Consider the following 15,472-nt stretch of genomic DNA (forward strand, 5'->3'; position numbering starts at 1 on the left):
GTCCACAGGCCTATCATCTATTACTATGAGGGGCAGTTACCTGGGGACTATATGTTGAAGATGCTCCATCTGCCACATGTGGCTTTTTTTCTTTTTTCTTTTTTTTCCAGTAGACGTTTTTCAGAAGCTATCCTAATGTAAGACTATGGATTACTGCTGAATATGTGAAACTGTGTTGTAGAACAGTTTGAAAACAACCCTGAAATTCTTGTAGAGGAGCAGTAAATGTCCTTGTGGGTGGCAAGTTATCTGACTGCAGTACCTTAGTCACTAACCTAATGATTAGCAAAGAGAAGTGTTAAGCGAAGATTCTGTTCGTAAGAGCTGCCTCTTAAAAGCATTAGAATATAATGTGTCATGATACATACAGAAATAAAAAACATTTCAGTTCTAGGATGGAACTATCTTTACCTACAGGATTTACAATATTCTTTTTTGATTAGTAACCTTATTAATAGCTACCACTATGTTCCTTACTTAGACCGCCCTAGAAATAAGATAAATTATCTCATTACACTGATGTAGAGTGATGCCCTTTTAACACATTATATCAATCAATCGGTACTTGTAAAGCACAGCTACTCACCGTAAGGGTCTCAAGGCGCTGGTGGGGGAGATGTGTAGCGTCCACCGGTAAGGTGGTTCTTGAAAAAGCCATGTCTTCAGCTCCTTCGTGAAGTTTAGGAGGGGGGTGGGTTGTCTGATGTGGAGTGGAAGGGTGTTCCAAGAGGTGGCTGCGAGGTAGGAAAAGGAGCGTCCTCCTGTTCTGGTTTTCTTGATGTGGGGTACTTCGGAGAGATAGAGCTGGGCTGAGCATAGGGCCCTGTGGGTTGCGTGGAAGTTGAGTCGCCTGTTTAGGCTGGTCCGGTGTTGTGGAGGGCTTTGTGTGTGTAGGTGAGGATCTTGAAGGTGATTCTTTTCTCTATGGCAAGCCAGTGTAGTTTGTGCAGGTGTTGCGAGATGTGGCAGTGTCAAGGCAGGTCGAGGATCAGTCTGGCGGTGGCGTTCTGGATGTTCTGTAGCTTGCGGGGGAGTTTCTTGTTGATTCTGGCGTGGAGTGTGTTGCCATAGTCCAATCTGCTGGTAATGAGGGCGTTGTGAGGTACTTTCTTTGTTCGAGGGTGATCCATTTGAAAGTCTTGTGTAGGAGGCTTAGGGTACGGAAGCAAGTGGAAGTGACTGAGTTGATTTGGTTGGTGGTCCAGAGGATCCAGTTCAAATGTGCCTGCTCCATTTGAAACTGCAACCACTAGTGACACCAAAGGTGATGGTCTCGAAATCAACCTTAGTGTCTCCAATCAGAAACAGGTCTCCTTCACCTAGGAAATCACAGAGAGATGTTCTGCTCCTGGAGACACTACATCACCTTTGCTGCCACAAGCTATTCCTCCAAAAGATTGCCATCCGCAGCGTAAATGTAGATGTGAGACATCAACTTCATGATCATCTTCTAGGTCAGCTGGATGTAATACAGAAACATCATTAACAGGATCACCAGCTAGAATTTCTCCTGTGGGTGATATCATCACGTGCCAGGATACATTAGCTAGAAGGCCTGCAATTCTAAGTATCAATGTAGAAGCTCCTCACACAGCTGTCCCTGTAGCCACGGAGACTCTACAACATTATTCAGTGCCCAGACCATTGCTTCCCCTGATATTTTGGAACTTGCAGAGGAAAATGTTTTGACAGCGTCAATTACTAAGTCTGTAACACCTCGCTTGAAAAAATAAAGTCCTCCAGAACAGGTTTCAGCCTTCTTTTGGTTTGACGCAAAACCTGTCTCAGTCACAGTATCAGTAATCAGGAACCACCACTTGTAAAAAGTAGCCATTTTCTACTTGATGCCCCCCTAGATTTCTGTCCTATCTATTTAGCTGGCTTTAGAATTCTGGGCACATTACCCCTGCTTACCAGTTTTAAAGTACATGTCCCCCCTTAAACATATTTAAGTTGGCTTAACCCTGATTATCACTTTTAGCATGCCCATAAAACCCTAATCTACGATGAAGAAAAGTGTACACAGGGCCTAGAAGTTAAATGCCACTTGTGGACCTCAGCTCCTGCTGTGCCATCCAGCATAGTGGCAGAGCAAACATGACTTCAGATCTACCCTGTGTAGCCTGACTGCAGCAGTGTAAAACCTGCAGTGTGACCATGTCAAAACAACAGTTTTTGACAGGAGAAAACCTTCCTTTTATATGTTGTCAGCCCTGTGTAGGCTGTGTAGCCCACTAGGCAGGGTGCATGGCATTTATAAGTGGGACATGTAGAAAAGTAATGCTACTGTGTCCCTACATTGATAAGGCCCTGAAAGCTATTTTCATTGCAAGAAGGGTATGCCATGCCCATAAAGAAACTCTGGCAAGCAAAATTAAATATGAATTCTGCTATCTCTGGTTGAGGACTAGCTAGAAAGATGATTAAACAACTAGTTTTAATATTTATTAAGCAGCGAAAAGGTGAAGTCCGATTTTTAATACTTTTTAAGGAAAAGTAACTTTTAGAAAGTTGCTTTAGAATGTTTTCCCTGTCTGAAACTCCTGGAAACTAAATTGCATTATCTCTCTAGCAGTAGCCTAATAAGTGATTAGGCCAGATGACAGGTGAAAACAGGTCCAGGGGCAGAGACAATAGCTTGGGTGTTTGTATTTGCTTCCCTGGCAGTTTGGGGTGTACCCAGGAACTTAACTTAACTTGTAAGTGATCTTCTTGGTGACATCTGGAATGGCCCAGCTTTTGAGCTCCCAGTCATGCAGGCACCAAACCCAGTGGGGGGGATGCTTCCAATCAATCAAATCAATCAAGGATTTATAAAGCGCGGCTAATCACCCATCGGGTTTCAAGACACCCAAAACTTGTTTGGAGTGACAACAAAAAGCGGACTACTCATTACCACAACCACACATTTGGGTGGACACACAGACTCTGCACAAGGGTGAAGGGCTACCCCATCTTGGACTTTAGGAGTGGGGGGCACTATGGGATTGTTTGCTGCATGGCAAACAGGAACTGCTGCTAAAGTGGGTAGGGTTGCCCCTGGGAACCTTTACCTCCATTGCATAGGGAGGATCCAGAAGTCACCCCCACCCACTAGCTGATCACAGGCATAAATGTGGAACCGAAGGAGAGTGGAGCTGCTCTCTCTGACCTGAAAGGAGCGCTGAAATTGGGCCTGCTTTTCCTTGTACCTTAACAAAGAAGTGAACGATGTCTGACATCATGTGTAGATACAGGGCCATAACAAGCTGCAAGAGGCGTTTTCCTAGAAGTGCCCAGCTGGCTAGTATTAAGCGGACCTGACATGGGTTTTGGTGATGTCCTCTACTGGACTTCTTTTACCACACATGAAAGCCTTGGACTTCCAGAACTCTGGAGAACTGGGACAAACCACCCCAGCCTATCCTTGCTGGGATGAGAAAACAAGTTTCTCTTGCTCTGATTTTCTCCGCAGCAGAAAATCTGATGCAGCGGCCCCTCAGCAAGAAGGTGTCTGGCCTCATCAAATTCACATCCGATACAGCTGCAGCCTTGCCCTACTGAAGGATTCCGAGCTCCTAAAAAGGAAACTAAGTCCAAAGGTAAAAATCTTGACTGGGCAAAGCCCCCAAAAATAATCTGTTGGTGAGAGGACTGTGAAATAAAAAAAAATCTTGCTCTTAGCCTTTCTTTCCAAAATCAATGACTTCAGGAGGTCTGCATCCAACCCTTGTACAAATTCATGAAGACTTCTTCGGACACAGCCTGCTCCCTTGCCCTGCTGAAAGATGTTGACTTCCAGAAAAAAGACTAAGTCCCAAGATAAAAGTTATGACCTGGTCAATTCTGGTTCTTGTATCTGACCAGAGCTTTATCGCTTTCTGCCTCAATTCACACCTAGATTCCGGTCTAATTCGACTGTTGATTACCATTGATGCTTTGAGCTTTTTGGCATTGTTTTGACTTAAAACTTAAAACAATATATATCTCCGGTCCCCTAATTGGATTATTGTTGGTTTGGTGTCATTTTATTAATTACATTTTACTCTATTTGTTGGTCAAGCATAGCAGCGCACAAGCGATGTTTTTCCGACGTGTTGGTATGTATCTGGGCTTTTAACCACGTCCACCGCACGCCCATCACTATCACACGTTTGTGGGCTTGCCTTTCAAAAATCCTTTCATTTTGTTGGTAAATGTTTTACGTTTGTCCCTCCTAAGGGCGATTTTGTTACCGCCTTGGGGACCGACCCTTTTAAATAGATAATTGCATGTTTGCTGATATGTTTGACTGTCTGCAAACTTCTTTTTCCTTTTGTGTGTCTCCTTCACGCTCACGGCGGCACTTTGAATTGGGTCGCTTATGTCAATTGTCTTAATTTTTATTTTCAGTTTGCTTGGCAAGAAATGTCCAGTTAGTAATTTACAACGTTAATAGCTCTAACTCAAGTAAATGCGAGACCCATTGCATTGCAAATGCTTGTTCTAGTTCAGATGGGGATTAATAATGATTGGTATTTTGACTTTGCTACTGTTTTGGTACTGCATAAATACTTTATACATATCTCTAACTTAAGCCTGTCTGCTCTGTGCCATAGCTACCAGGGGGTTAAGCTCAGGTTAATTCAGTGACTTTGAGGGTTCACCCTGACAAGAATTATGATGTGATTATTCCTTGAGGTGGTCTGTGTCCAAAGACATCTACTCCTTTTGAAGAAAGCAAAAGGATGGACGCTGCTAGGAGGAAGATCTGTGGTGCTGCTGCCACAATGCTTCAAGTCTGCTAGTGCAACGGCCCTTTTAGGGAAGTATGACCACAAAATTTGGGAAAGTCTAAATGCCTAGAGAAAGAAATCAAGTTTACACTGAGGCAGTACAGGGAGGCCTTGGACTTGCAATCAGAATATTAATGTCACAATAGGCTCCAATGACTGGGAATATCACAGTAACTACTTTAATGAGATTGTCTTGGTTAAAGGTGACTTCTCTGAAACCAGAGGCCTAATTCAAAATACTTATCCTACCATTCCCTGGTTCCTCACTATTAATCAACACACAGATGAGAGACATTGTCCACTTGAAGACCTAAGCTGGGATCATACAAGTTGTGGGGTTAGAAAAAAGGAAAACGTATTACAAGACTCAGTGTTGCCACAAAGACTGCAGGTACTATAGACAGAGGATTCAATCCCCAACCCCATCAGCAGCAACATCAACAGCAGGAGAGCTATTCTTAACAACACAAGCAAGGTGGCAAGTCAAGGTATCCAACCATCCACAGTTAGGCAACTCATCTGGACACCCCATCTTACACTTGTGACTTGTTCATCCTTCCCTGCCATATACACCATCCAAGTGGGGATTGAATTTCACATCATCTACTCTACAAACATTGCAAAGTATAACAAGTGACAAATGGGTCTTGACAACTGTGCAAAAAGGATACTTGATTTACTTCAGGACACCACCGATGCCTATGCCACTGGCATCTACAACACACCAACTAGTCAACCTGCAGAATGAAACAGCTATTGCTCAAAAAGAAAACATTAGAACCAGTCTTTCGTCTGGAAAGGGGGGAAGGCATCTAATGAAGATATTGATCAAGCTACTTTCTGATCAAAATGAGAGAATACAAACCATCCTCAACCTATGGCTAGCTAGCAAATGCATCAATCGAGAAAAAATCTCAGGCTTTTCCTCATGTAAAGACAGGAGACTGGATGTATACAATTGATCATCCAGATGCATACTTCCACATCCCAATCATAAAGAAACACATAAAATGTTGTTGGTGTATGGGATGAAAACACATGCTTCTCGAGATGCTATCCTTCTGTTCAGGTTGAGATGCATTTGTCCATATGTGGACAATTTACTTCTCAAGACCAGCAATCCAACCAAACCTAATAAACATCTGCAGATCATTATCTCACTACTTCACTGGTTGATATTAAAATCTTTTGCCAGAATTCAACACTGTGTAAAGTTTCAATCCTAATTTACTTAGGGGAGACAAGAAAAGGAAAAGTGTTCCCTTTGGAGGACAGAGTATCATCCAGCTGAGAAAAATGTCAACCAAATCCATCTGTCAGTCAGGTCTCCTTGCTGCTGTGTTCAGTGGCTGTTTGCATTACCACTGTACCAAATGCAAGACTTCATAAGAGACCACTGTAACCATGCTTGGAAGATCAGTGGGCTCAGAAGTGAGAACAAATGGGACGACAAATGCAGCCTTTCTCGAACAGCTATACAGTCTATAGCTTGGTGATGCATTGCAAGCAGCTACTGCATGAAGTTTAATAAAAATGAGATCTTCCTGTGCAGGTGATTATAACAGATGTCTTGTTACTAAGATGCAGGGCTCACGTGTATATGCTCAACCGTCATGGACTCAAAAAGAGAAATCATGTCACATCAACTTCTTAGGGCTCAGCGCAGTACACATAGATCTTGTCTGTTGTCTCTGACAGCAGATTGGAACCTAGTGCAGACAGACAATACAACTATGATGCACTACTGACACAAACAAGGTGGACCACGTCAAGACCTCTTACACTCAAAGCTGGCAGCCAGGAATCCCCCTATAAAAGCTATTAATCGTAACAAGACAACTAAATCAAAGAGCAGATTATAACAGCAAATTCTTTGAAGAAACCCATGAATGGTTTATCAACAGTAAGGTATTGCACAACAGAATTCTGTCTTGGGTTTTCCAGAATGATATCATTTACTGCATCCCAAAATGCAGAATGCCCAAGCTTCACCTTCACGATATGGAAGCCAGAGCCACTGGACAGTACACTTTTGATGAACTAGCTGTAGATATTACTAAAAACTTTTGCTTTCGTTCTTCTAATACAGTATGAGTTAATGAACTGAGGATTTCCAACACAACATGGATTCACTGTATCTCAGAGTTGAGGAGATAATATTGGTTTACAGACCTACACCAAATGTATCAGTCCCCACTCAAGAGGTTTCTGTGCAAACAGAACCTGTTGCAAGGCAGCAGGGACATATATGCTATACAAATCGTTGAATTTGGCAGTATGGCTCTTGAGATCAGAGAGTATGGATGTTTAAATTTAGCGCAAGACTGCATGGCTATCCTAAGTTAAGCAAAAAGACCTCCTACGAGGATGTCTTACTCTTAAATGAAAAAAGGTTTTGCTTTTGATGTCAAAGGTGTTGATCCTATTAAATGCCAAGAAATACGTTTTGTGTTACCTTTACACCTAGTAAAGGCTAAATTGCATTTCACTCTTTCAAGGTTCAGCTAGCACCAGTCAAAGCATACAGGAAAAACCCAGCACAAGTCTCCTTTTTCAAGGTATCATTGGTAAAAGACATTTATTTTTGAAGCCATAAAGAAAGTACATCTTCCAATAAAAAACATTTGCCTCTCCTTGGAAAGTGTGGAAAGTGAGTGTAGTACTTTCTAATTAATAGGGCCTTTAGTCCTACTCATAACCAAGACATCATTGCAGCAAGTGTCTTTCTAGTTGCCATCATCTCTTCGAATAAAGTCAATAAACTGCATACTCTATCAGCTGTTGAGCCTTACACAGTTTTCTATTCAAATAGAGTACTGATGAGAACACCCCCTTTTTTCTTCCAACAGATCATATCAGTCAGGATATCACCCTTCCTTTATTCTTCATCAGGTCATCTACACTAGCCAAATGTTCCTTGCATTCACAAGACATTAGGAAAGTACTACGTTTTTATTTAGACAAAACCAAACCTATAAGAAAGTATAAGCAACTGTTTCTTAATTAAAAACTGATTAAGATAGGCTTAACTACATCTGAAAAGTTAATTTCCAAGAGAATTGTTTCCAGCTGACAAAGAAACCTCTTCCTTTAAACCGTAAACCACATTCCAGCAGGGAGAAAGAAGCCACTACAGTCTGTTAAAGAACACCCAGTTGACTGAAATTTGTAAAGCACTCACCTGTAAATCATTGCACACATTTACAAGTTTACATTTGCTTTGATTCTGATACGAGGCCTAATTCAGTAGTTGGTCAAACTATGCTCAAAAAGTACATTGAGAGTTGCTCAAGACTACTATAAAATCTCCCCATAGTTGCTGGACTTTCTCCCTGTTGGTTGGTACCAGGACGTTTTATTTTAGGGATTTTCTTTCTACTCTAGTCTGATGTTTATGGATGCCAAAGAAGATCCAGAGATGCAGAGGAAACGGTTACTTGTAGTCCTAATTCTTCTCTATAGGGATTTTTACTGAAGTCATAAAAGACACTACCGACTCCCAGCATTTTTCGGCCCTAAGGATAAAAGTCAGCAATATTGGCTCCTTATTTCAACACTCTTTATCTCTAAAAAAAAAAAAAAAACTCGCACTTGGAGGTCGTGCCTGTACAGTGCTTTCTGAGATTGGAAACATCTAAGATTTCCAAAGGCACCTTATACAATGCTAATGTAATGCTTGTCAGACCTCCTTGAATCTTCTTTCAACACTCAATTTGTCGTCAGTTAGATTTAGTTTTAAGGTGCTGCAATGTTGTTTTTATCAGGCCTGATATGCTGATTACAGGGTACAATTAATACATGTGGACATGTTAACTTTGTGCACACCCTTTGTAAACAATTATGAATTAAGTGTTCTGGGGTCCCTACACGCAGTGGGGGATTATTTTATTATTTATGTCTATGAATGAAGATCCTATGATACAGAATCAGGATTAGAAGTAACCATTTCTCATTCCCCATGTTATTCCCCATCCTTGAGTTGAAATAGCCTAAATCAGGGTAATACCGCACCTCACCTTCAGATCGTGATAAAACAATTAACCTTTAAAATGTTGTCTATGGTTTATCGTGGCTGTCTAAAAGAGGCCCTGTCTTTTTACTGCTAACATGGTCTACGTGGTTACATATTTGATCTGTGATATATTTTGCTGCTGTACTCCATAGCAGGGAATATGATCCAATAAAATCTTAACTATTCAAAACAGTACACACAGAGTAGCTGAAAGTGTAACAAACGTTCTCCAAGCCAATAGGGCTGGATTCTTTTAGTTGTATGTTATTTGAACTTATAAACATGCGGTCACCAACGGTCTCATGGCGCTGATGTTGTTGGTGCTTTGGATGTACTAATAGAGAACCTGTACCCATTCACACAATACTCAAATACATGCATATGCACAAACACCACACACATACTCAAACACATGCATTGATATGGCGAGGCAGATACATATCTGCACACAGACATATGTGCATGGACATAAATGAATACACTCAGAGTCTCACATTGAAAACATTGTGCAGTAAGAAGCGCTCTTAAGAATTTTAGTTCGAAGCCATGAGAAGATAACAGTTCATGGGAGCGTGTTTTAGTACATAAAATGGGGTGGCAAAAAATAGTTAAAGAAAAACCTATAGTTGTTTTCCGAAACTATGGGCCACATTATGAGTTTGGCGGGTGGCGGAGGCTGCCCGCCAAATTCTTACCGCCATCAGGCCACCTATGCGGCCTGAACCCCGCCGTCCCTATTTTGAGTTCCCCGCTGGGCCGGCGGGCAGAAACAGTGTTTCCGCCCACCGGCCCAGTGGGGAACAGGGCCTTAACATTGCAGCTGGCTCCTAATGGAGCTGGCTGCAATGTGGCGGGTGCAGTAGCACCTGTCGCGCATTCCGTTGCCCATAATTCGGGGAGTGGAATGCGCAACAGGACTGTACATGGAGGCCGCTGCACTGCCCATGCCAAGTGCATGGGCAGTGCAGGGGACCCAGGGGCCCGAGTCCCCCATTCCGCCAGCCTTTCCATGACAGTGTAAGCTTCCTTGGACAGGCTGGTGGATGGGAACTCGTAATCCCCAGCCAGGACCGCCAGGCTGCAGGCTGGTGGCAACCTAACAGTGATGGCAGTTTGACCGTGGCCGCCCTGCCACGGTCATAATGTCGCAGTCGGACTGCCACTTTGGCGGTAGTCCGACTTCGACCATGACCCTAGCGGTCTGGTGACTGCCAGCGTCATAATGAGGCCCTATGTATTTTATAATGCACTAAATCTGTCAGTAATAAATCTGTAAAAATATGTTGTCAAATAACATTCAAAAAATGAATTTTGTTTTTAAAAAAATAATCAAAGATATTCCTAGAATTGCAATTGTAAAATGCTTTAAGGTTCTTTGATTTGTTTTGTTTTTGTTTTGCTCAGATAATCCAAAGCTCAATAAAAGATGTTAGAGATTTGGTATATAGGCCATTATTTATACCCCGGATAGACAGTTAACTCTTTTACTTCTTTGTTTCATGTCTCTTTTCCACCTCTACCCTAACACCTCTCACTTAAATGGGTTCAATGTCTAATTTCCAGCTCTACACTTATACTTGTCCCTTGAAGGGTTAAAAGTGGCAGTACAGTTTTTTTTTTTACCTGTGGTTACACATGTGTTCAGGAATAAGAAGTTTAAACTTCTTCCTAACATTGAATGACCTTCTGAGTTAAACTATTAGTACATTTATGTGTTGTGGGTCTCTTCGATTGAGATTTGATCGACATTTGGGTAAGCTATGAGAAACATGTGCAGGCAAAGTTCAGCTGTTAGAATGCACGGCTGACATGGCTAACATATCTGGCTGAGGACAGGTAGCAGAACTTGTACTGTCAACAGAGGGAGCAGCTATTAAAAACCAAACAAAAATCTCACAGAACTCTGTGCAAAAGCAAGGTGAATCCCATTGTCTAAGATGGGCGTTACTCCAGGATGTTGCCACAGCAGGCATTTTAGAGAAAAGGGTTCCCCTCAGAATCTAATTTAGTTCGCCAGCCATGCATTGTCAAAGAGAAGTACAGAGCAAAATTCAGTATGGTATCTTTTTGGAAGAGGGTGGATCTGCAGAGAACACATTCTTACAGGCAGCAGCTAGCTTGTGTGCAGCTCCCCGTAGGCTCTCCTGGGGAGCCAGGAGATTCTCCACAGTAGACTCACTTTAGTCTTTTAGCTCCAGGGGAGCCAAGAGGCTTTCTGCTGTACACTGCCCTTAGAATCTAGTCTGTTGTGGTTCTCACTTTTGTCTCAAAGCCAGTGTTTGTCTTGCACTGACATTACACTATATATTTTACATATGAGGCCGCAACACCAAAAAGTTATAACTCTCATCAAAGGCTAAATGTTACCGCACTAAATCTTACTTGGTAAACCCCAACCAAATTCACATTCACTACACTAATGCTTTCATTTACAAAACTCCATACCACTTCCATTGACAATTGTTATTATAGTTTGTTTGAATCAGGACAGAATTCCCAATATTAGGACAGGTCTGAACTGGAGGCCTCATATAGGACCTTCAAATTAGGTTGTGCAGATCCTGCTCTGCACTTCAGCAAATTCTTCCATCCTGAAGCAAAATCACAGTCCAGTTGGCTTCTTACTACCTTGCCTCCCCAATAAACAACGGGTGCTGTATAATGAGTTATTCTCATCACCTCTCCGCATGACAAACTGGCCTGGTGAGTAAGGGTGCATATTTCACAGGTGAACAAATCCATGTGTCCCATTAAGTAGACAACTCCACCTGAAAAGGAACCAACTCCCTAGCAAGCATTTTCCAAGTATCCCCTGCACTGTAACAAACAGTCAGAGAATACCTTTGATGATGGGGTATATGGACAGGTGTTAATACTTTCATTTTGGGGTCCATTGCTGGTTTAACTATTATTCCTAGATAACTAGCAATGTTCTTGACCTACAGATAACTTGGTCCATTCTTTCATTTTCTAGGGATGCCTCTATGATGGCGATGCGAAGACGAATTCAAGGTTTGACCCCAGAAGAGATTCGTGCTCTGTCAAAAGATGAACTGCAGATGCCTGTGACCATGATGGATTTTGATCTTTCGCTGAAGAAAGTCTCCAAATCTGTTTCTGCCTTGGACCTGGAGAAATATGAGAAATGGATGGCCGAATTTGGATCCGCCTAATTATCTTAGTTTTTATTTTTACGTTATTCTATTTTTGAGGTCTTACAAGAAAAATTCCTTATTCTTAGTTAATGCACACGTCCTCTGAGAAAAATGTGTAATATTTACCCGTTTATTATTTTGTAACTAACAAGGAAAATCCACAGTTCTTTTAGGGTTCACTAAGAGTAGATACCAAAAAACAAGGACATTTGAAAACATAGCAGAAAAGGACAAGTTGCAATTATATTCTCAAAACGGCGACCCAAGTAACTTTTGTGCTTTAAAAGCTTGTTTTATCACTTTTATTTATTTTATTGCAAAAAGAGCATTTATAACACAAAAATGATGTTAGTTTTGTTTTAAAGTTTATTAAAACTAGGTTTTATTTGTGTTTTTATGAAGTCTTCGTATCTGGATTAAGTGTGTAACTAAATTCTGTGAATATTCCTTAGTTAAGCTTTTTACTTGTTGTTTTCCTCTGAGTTTTGCTTTCTGTTATCTTAATTGGCTGTCATGGGGTTTTGGCAACTGACTAGGAATAGTTAGCCTTTTCAGTGTTATAACCAGATTTCATAGTTTGAAAAGGGAAATATATGTAGCAGAAGAAAACATGATTTCTTACCTCAGAGTTTGTGCTAGGAGTCTAGCAAGATTTATTTTGTTTAATATTTTATGAAACGTTCAGGCTGCATTTGACTAGGTATCAAGTGGTCTGGAGCGCGGAAAGGAACCTTACGGAATGTATCACATTTTAGTCATAGATGTGGTTCTTCAACACAGACAGTATAGTAAATGTGCCTATAGTTATGGACATATGGCTGTAGAGAGCAGAAAGAAAGGTGAACTTCTGTCCATGTCACACTAATATCCCTTTTCCTATCTTGTTTACATGGTTAAACTAAGGACTTGCACTTTTCCTGCATTGGACTTACATTCCGACAATAGTGCTGGCCATGAATCTTTAACCTGTTGTATCAGTGGTCTAACAACTATTTCATCACTTAAGCCAGTTTATGCCATCTTAGGTATGGAGATGGTGGTGTCACCACTCAGCAGAACAATATGTGGACTCCCAAGGAGAACACCATACATCTCAGAGCACCTTATGGTGCACCATTTTTTGTACTCTATATACATTTATTAATGACTTAAACATAGCGTTTCTGAATTTATTGATCAAACCACGTATAATGTCTTTCACTTATTGCTTTTTTAGTGTTAGCTTATTTATGTGCTTGTTCCATTTGTGTTTTTTCCATGATGTGTACACCTACATTGTCAAAGTAATAAGCATTTATTAAGGATTCCTTTTCCATTTAATTTTTGCCCTTCATGGGTATTTTTTCCTTCCTTACATCACATTTGAGTTGGAACTATTAATATTCAACATATCTTGTACAGTACTGAGCATTGCCAAACAGTACAGAGGCTATATCTCGAACTAGCCTCAGTCCTAACAATCAAGATGGAATCCTAAAAAATGGGAGCTGTGGAATTCTTCTAAAACCAACAATAGGAACATTTATAACTAAAGTCAACTGAAATCTATCTAAATCTGTGATGCATATATTGAATTACATTGGACTTGGAGTGAGTTATTGGATTTCCCCCACATTTCTTTCAAACTCATGCTTCCAAACTTTAGTCATTTGAAAGTTGCTAGTTATTGATGTCTACTATTGCTGAGTTCTGGATTGGGCACATAGATTGGTGTGCTGATGTTCCCATAGACTTGTGTCTTCTCCAATAGCCCTTGTGTAGAGTGCAGAGGACTTGGAAATTAGCTCACACATTCACTGGGAGCCAATAGTGCACTTTCAAGGCTGGCTTTTTTGTGGTTGGCTACCCTCGGTTTCAATCAAATGAAGCCTTTCTGTTGTTTCATCAAGTCTCTTTTGGAGTCCAATGTTTATATTGTTTATTGTAGTTAACGATTTCACCCATCAAAGCTCACCTGTGCTCCACCATGTGGTCATTTTGGTCATTTTGGAGGAGTAGGAGGGTCTTCCAAAGCAGGTGCTAATGAGTTTATGTAACAGATCAATGGAGACACTCTAAAGCATAAACCAATAGAGCTCTCATTTGACTTAAAAGCAGTTTGAGGTAACCCTTCATGCCGTTTACTGATTTGGGTTCATTTAACATGCAACAAATGTGGAGACGGGCTGATGTGAGGATGTTTTTTTTTTATCAATGTCACTTCTTACAGATTGAGACAATAACCTCAACTGCGTCGTCTTCCTCTACTAAATTAGATGCAGTTTCACTCCATAGTGGCACCTATGATTTGTACGTAGGACATCTAGATTTAGTGCTCTATGGGTTTAATAACACTCGGGCAAAAAAAACGACAATCTCTTCTCATATTGTGGTGGCAAGCCAGTCGAAATCGCAGCCTGCTGCAAATTTCTAACTCTCGTAATTACGTTATAGTCTTCAACGGGGTGCTATGTTTTTCTGCATGAGTATGTAAAAAGAGCAAATGTATTCATTTTTGTAAATATATTTTGTCCACAGATTACTTCCAGCCTTGTAAATACAACTACAGTTAAGTCCCTGGTTCTTGCGACATTTGTGATAGGAGCTTGTTGTGGTAAAATTATTTTCTCTCTCCCTGATTGAACCTTTTTCCTACACAATATGAGAAACTGCTGTCTGAAACGACAAAAGAGCGCGGGTGTTCTTGGCAATGGTTCCTTGGTTTTATTAAAAATATAGTTTCGATTTTATTCTATTTTTCAGAAGATGTGAATTAAGAGTTATTGTGACTATGATGTCGCCTATCTTTTTGTAGTAGCTCAGAATAAAACACGTTAGCTGTGCCATTCTTAAGCTTACAGGACACAAAGATTTAATGATGATATATTGTAAGAATGTGAACGTCACTCAGAATGCTAAAATATTGTACAACTTCTGTGTATTTTTATTTGTACAAGTTATTGTTGGGCACAAGGTTATACCTTTTCACTCGAGACGATCGCATGTACTTCAGTCACTTTAAAATATGTAATGCATTAATTCCTTTCTGTGCCTATTGGAAGTAGATCAGTACTTGTGAAGGTACAGTACTTTCCTTTTAAGAGGAGGTAAATGTAAACAGTATGAAGTGGTCGTACTGTGTCTCAACCTTCTCTGACCACACTTTCTGCACCCCTAAAGCCACCACCTATTAAACCCGGCAAGTGCATAGCTTGTGATTCAGCCGTGTTTTCTCGTTCTGCTAGCACGTATTACCACTCCAAAGTCAATATGGGAATCTGCTTTTAAAAGGATAAAATGCAACATTCAAAAGGAACATGTATGTATGTCTGATTTTATGAAATGAGTCGAATGGCAGTCTGGCCCACTGAGTCAACATCATGTTTTCAGGGTGTCAGTGTTTTTTCTGTTTTCAAGCCTCTGCTGCATAATTTTAACAAAATGAAAAGAAAGACTTCGGTGTGTTTTCCCATCACTGGCTACCTACTGTTGTATTTTATTCTTACTGGCTAAGAGGTATCACTTAATGTGGAATCTGGAGACTTCAAGGCACTAGAACAACAACTAACAAA

The 15,472-nt window shown here is 40.8% G+C and overlaps 1 protein-coding gene across 1 annotated transcript in view; it reads left to right on the forward strand.

Annotated features, from left to right (window-relative positions):
• Positions 1 to 15,212, forward strand: part of KATNAL1 (katanin catalytic subunit A1 like 1) — a 267,909-nt gene extending 252,697 nt beyond the window's left edge. The window contains exon 11 of the mRNA XM_069202194.1: positions 11,741 to 15,212. Within this exon, the coding sequence (XP_069058295.1) occupies positions 11,741 to 11,939 (199 nt within the window). The 3' untranslated portion in view covers positions 11,940 to 15,212. The remainder of the gene's footprint in view (positions 1 to 11,740) is intronic.
• Positions 15,213 to 15,472: the final 260 nt, after the last annotated feature.

This window comes from Pleurodeles waltl, chromosome 8 (genome assembly GCF_031143425.1).
Source record: "Pleurodeles waltl isolate 20211129_DDA chromosome 8, aPleWal1.hap1.20221129, whole genome shotgun sequence".
Taxonomy (NCBI): domain Eukaryota; kingdom Metazoa; phylum Chordata; class Amphibia; order Caudata; family Salamandridae; genus Pleurodeles; species Pleurodeles waltl.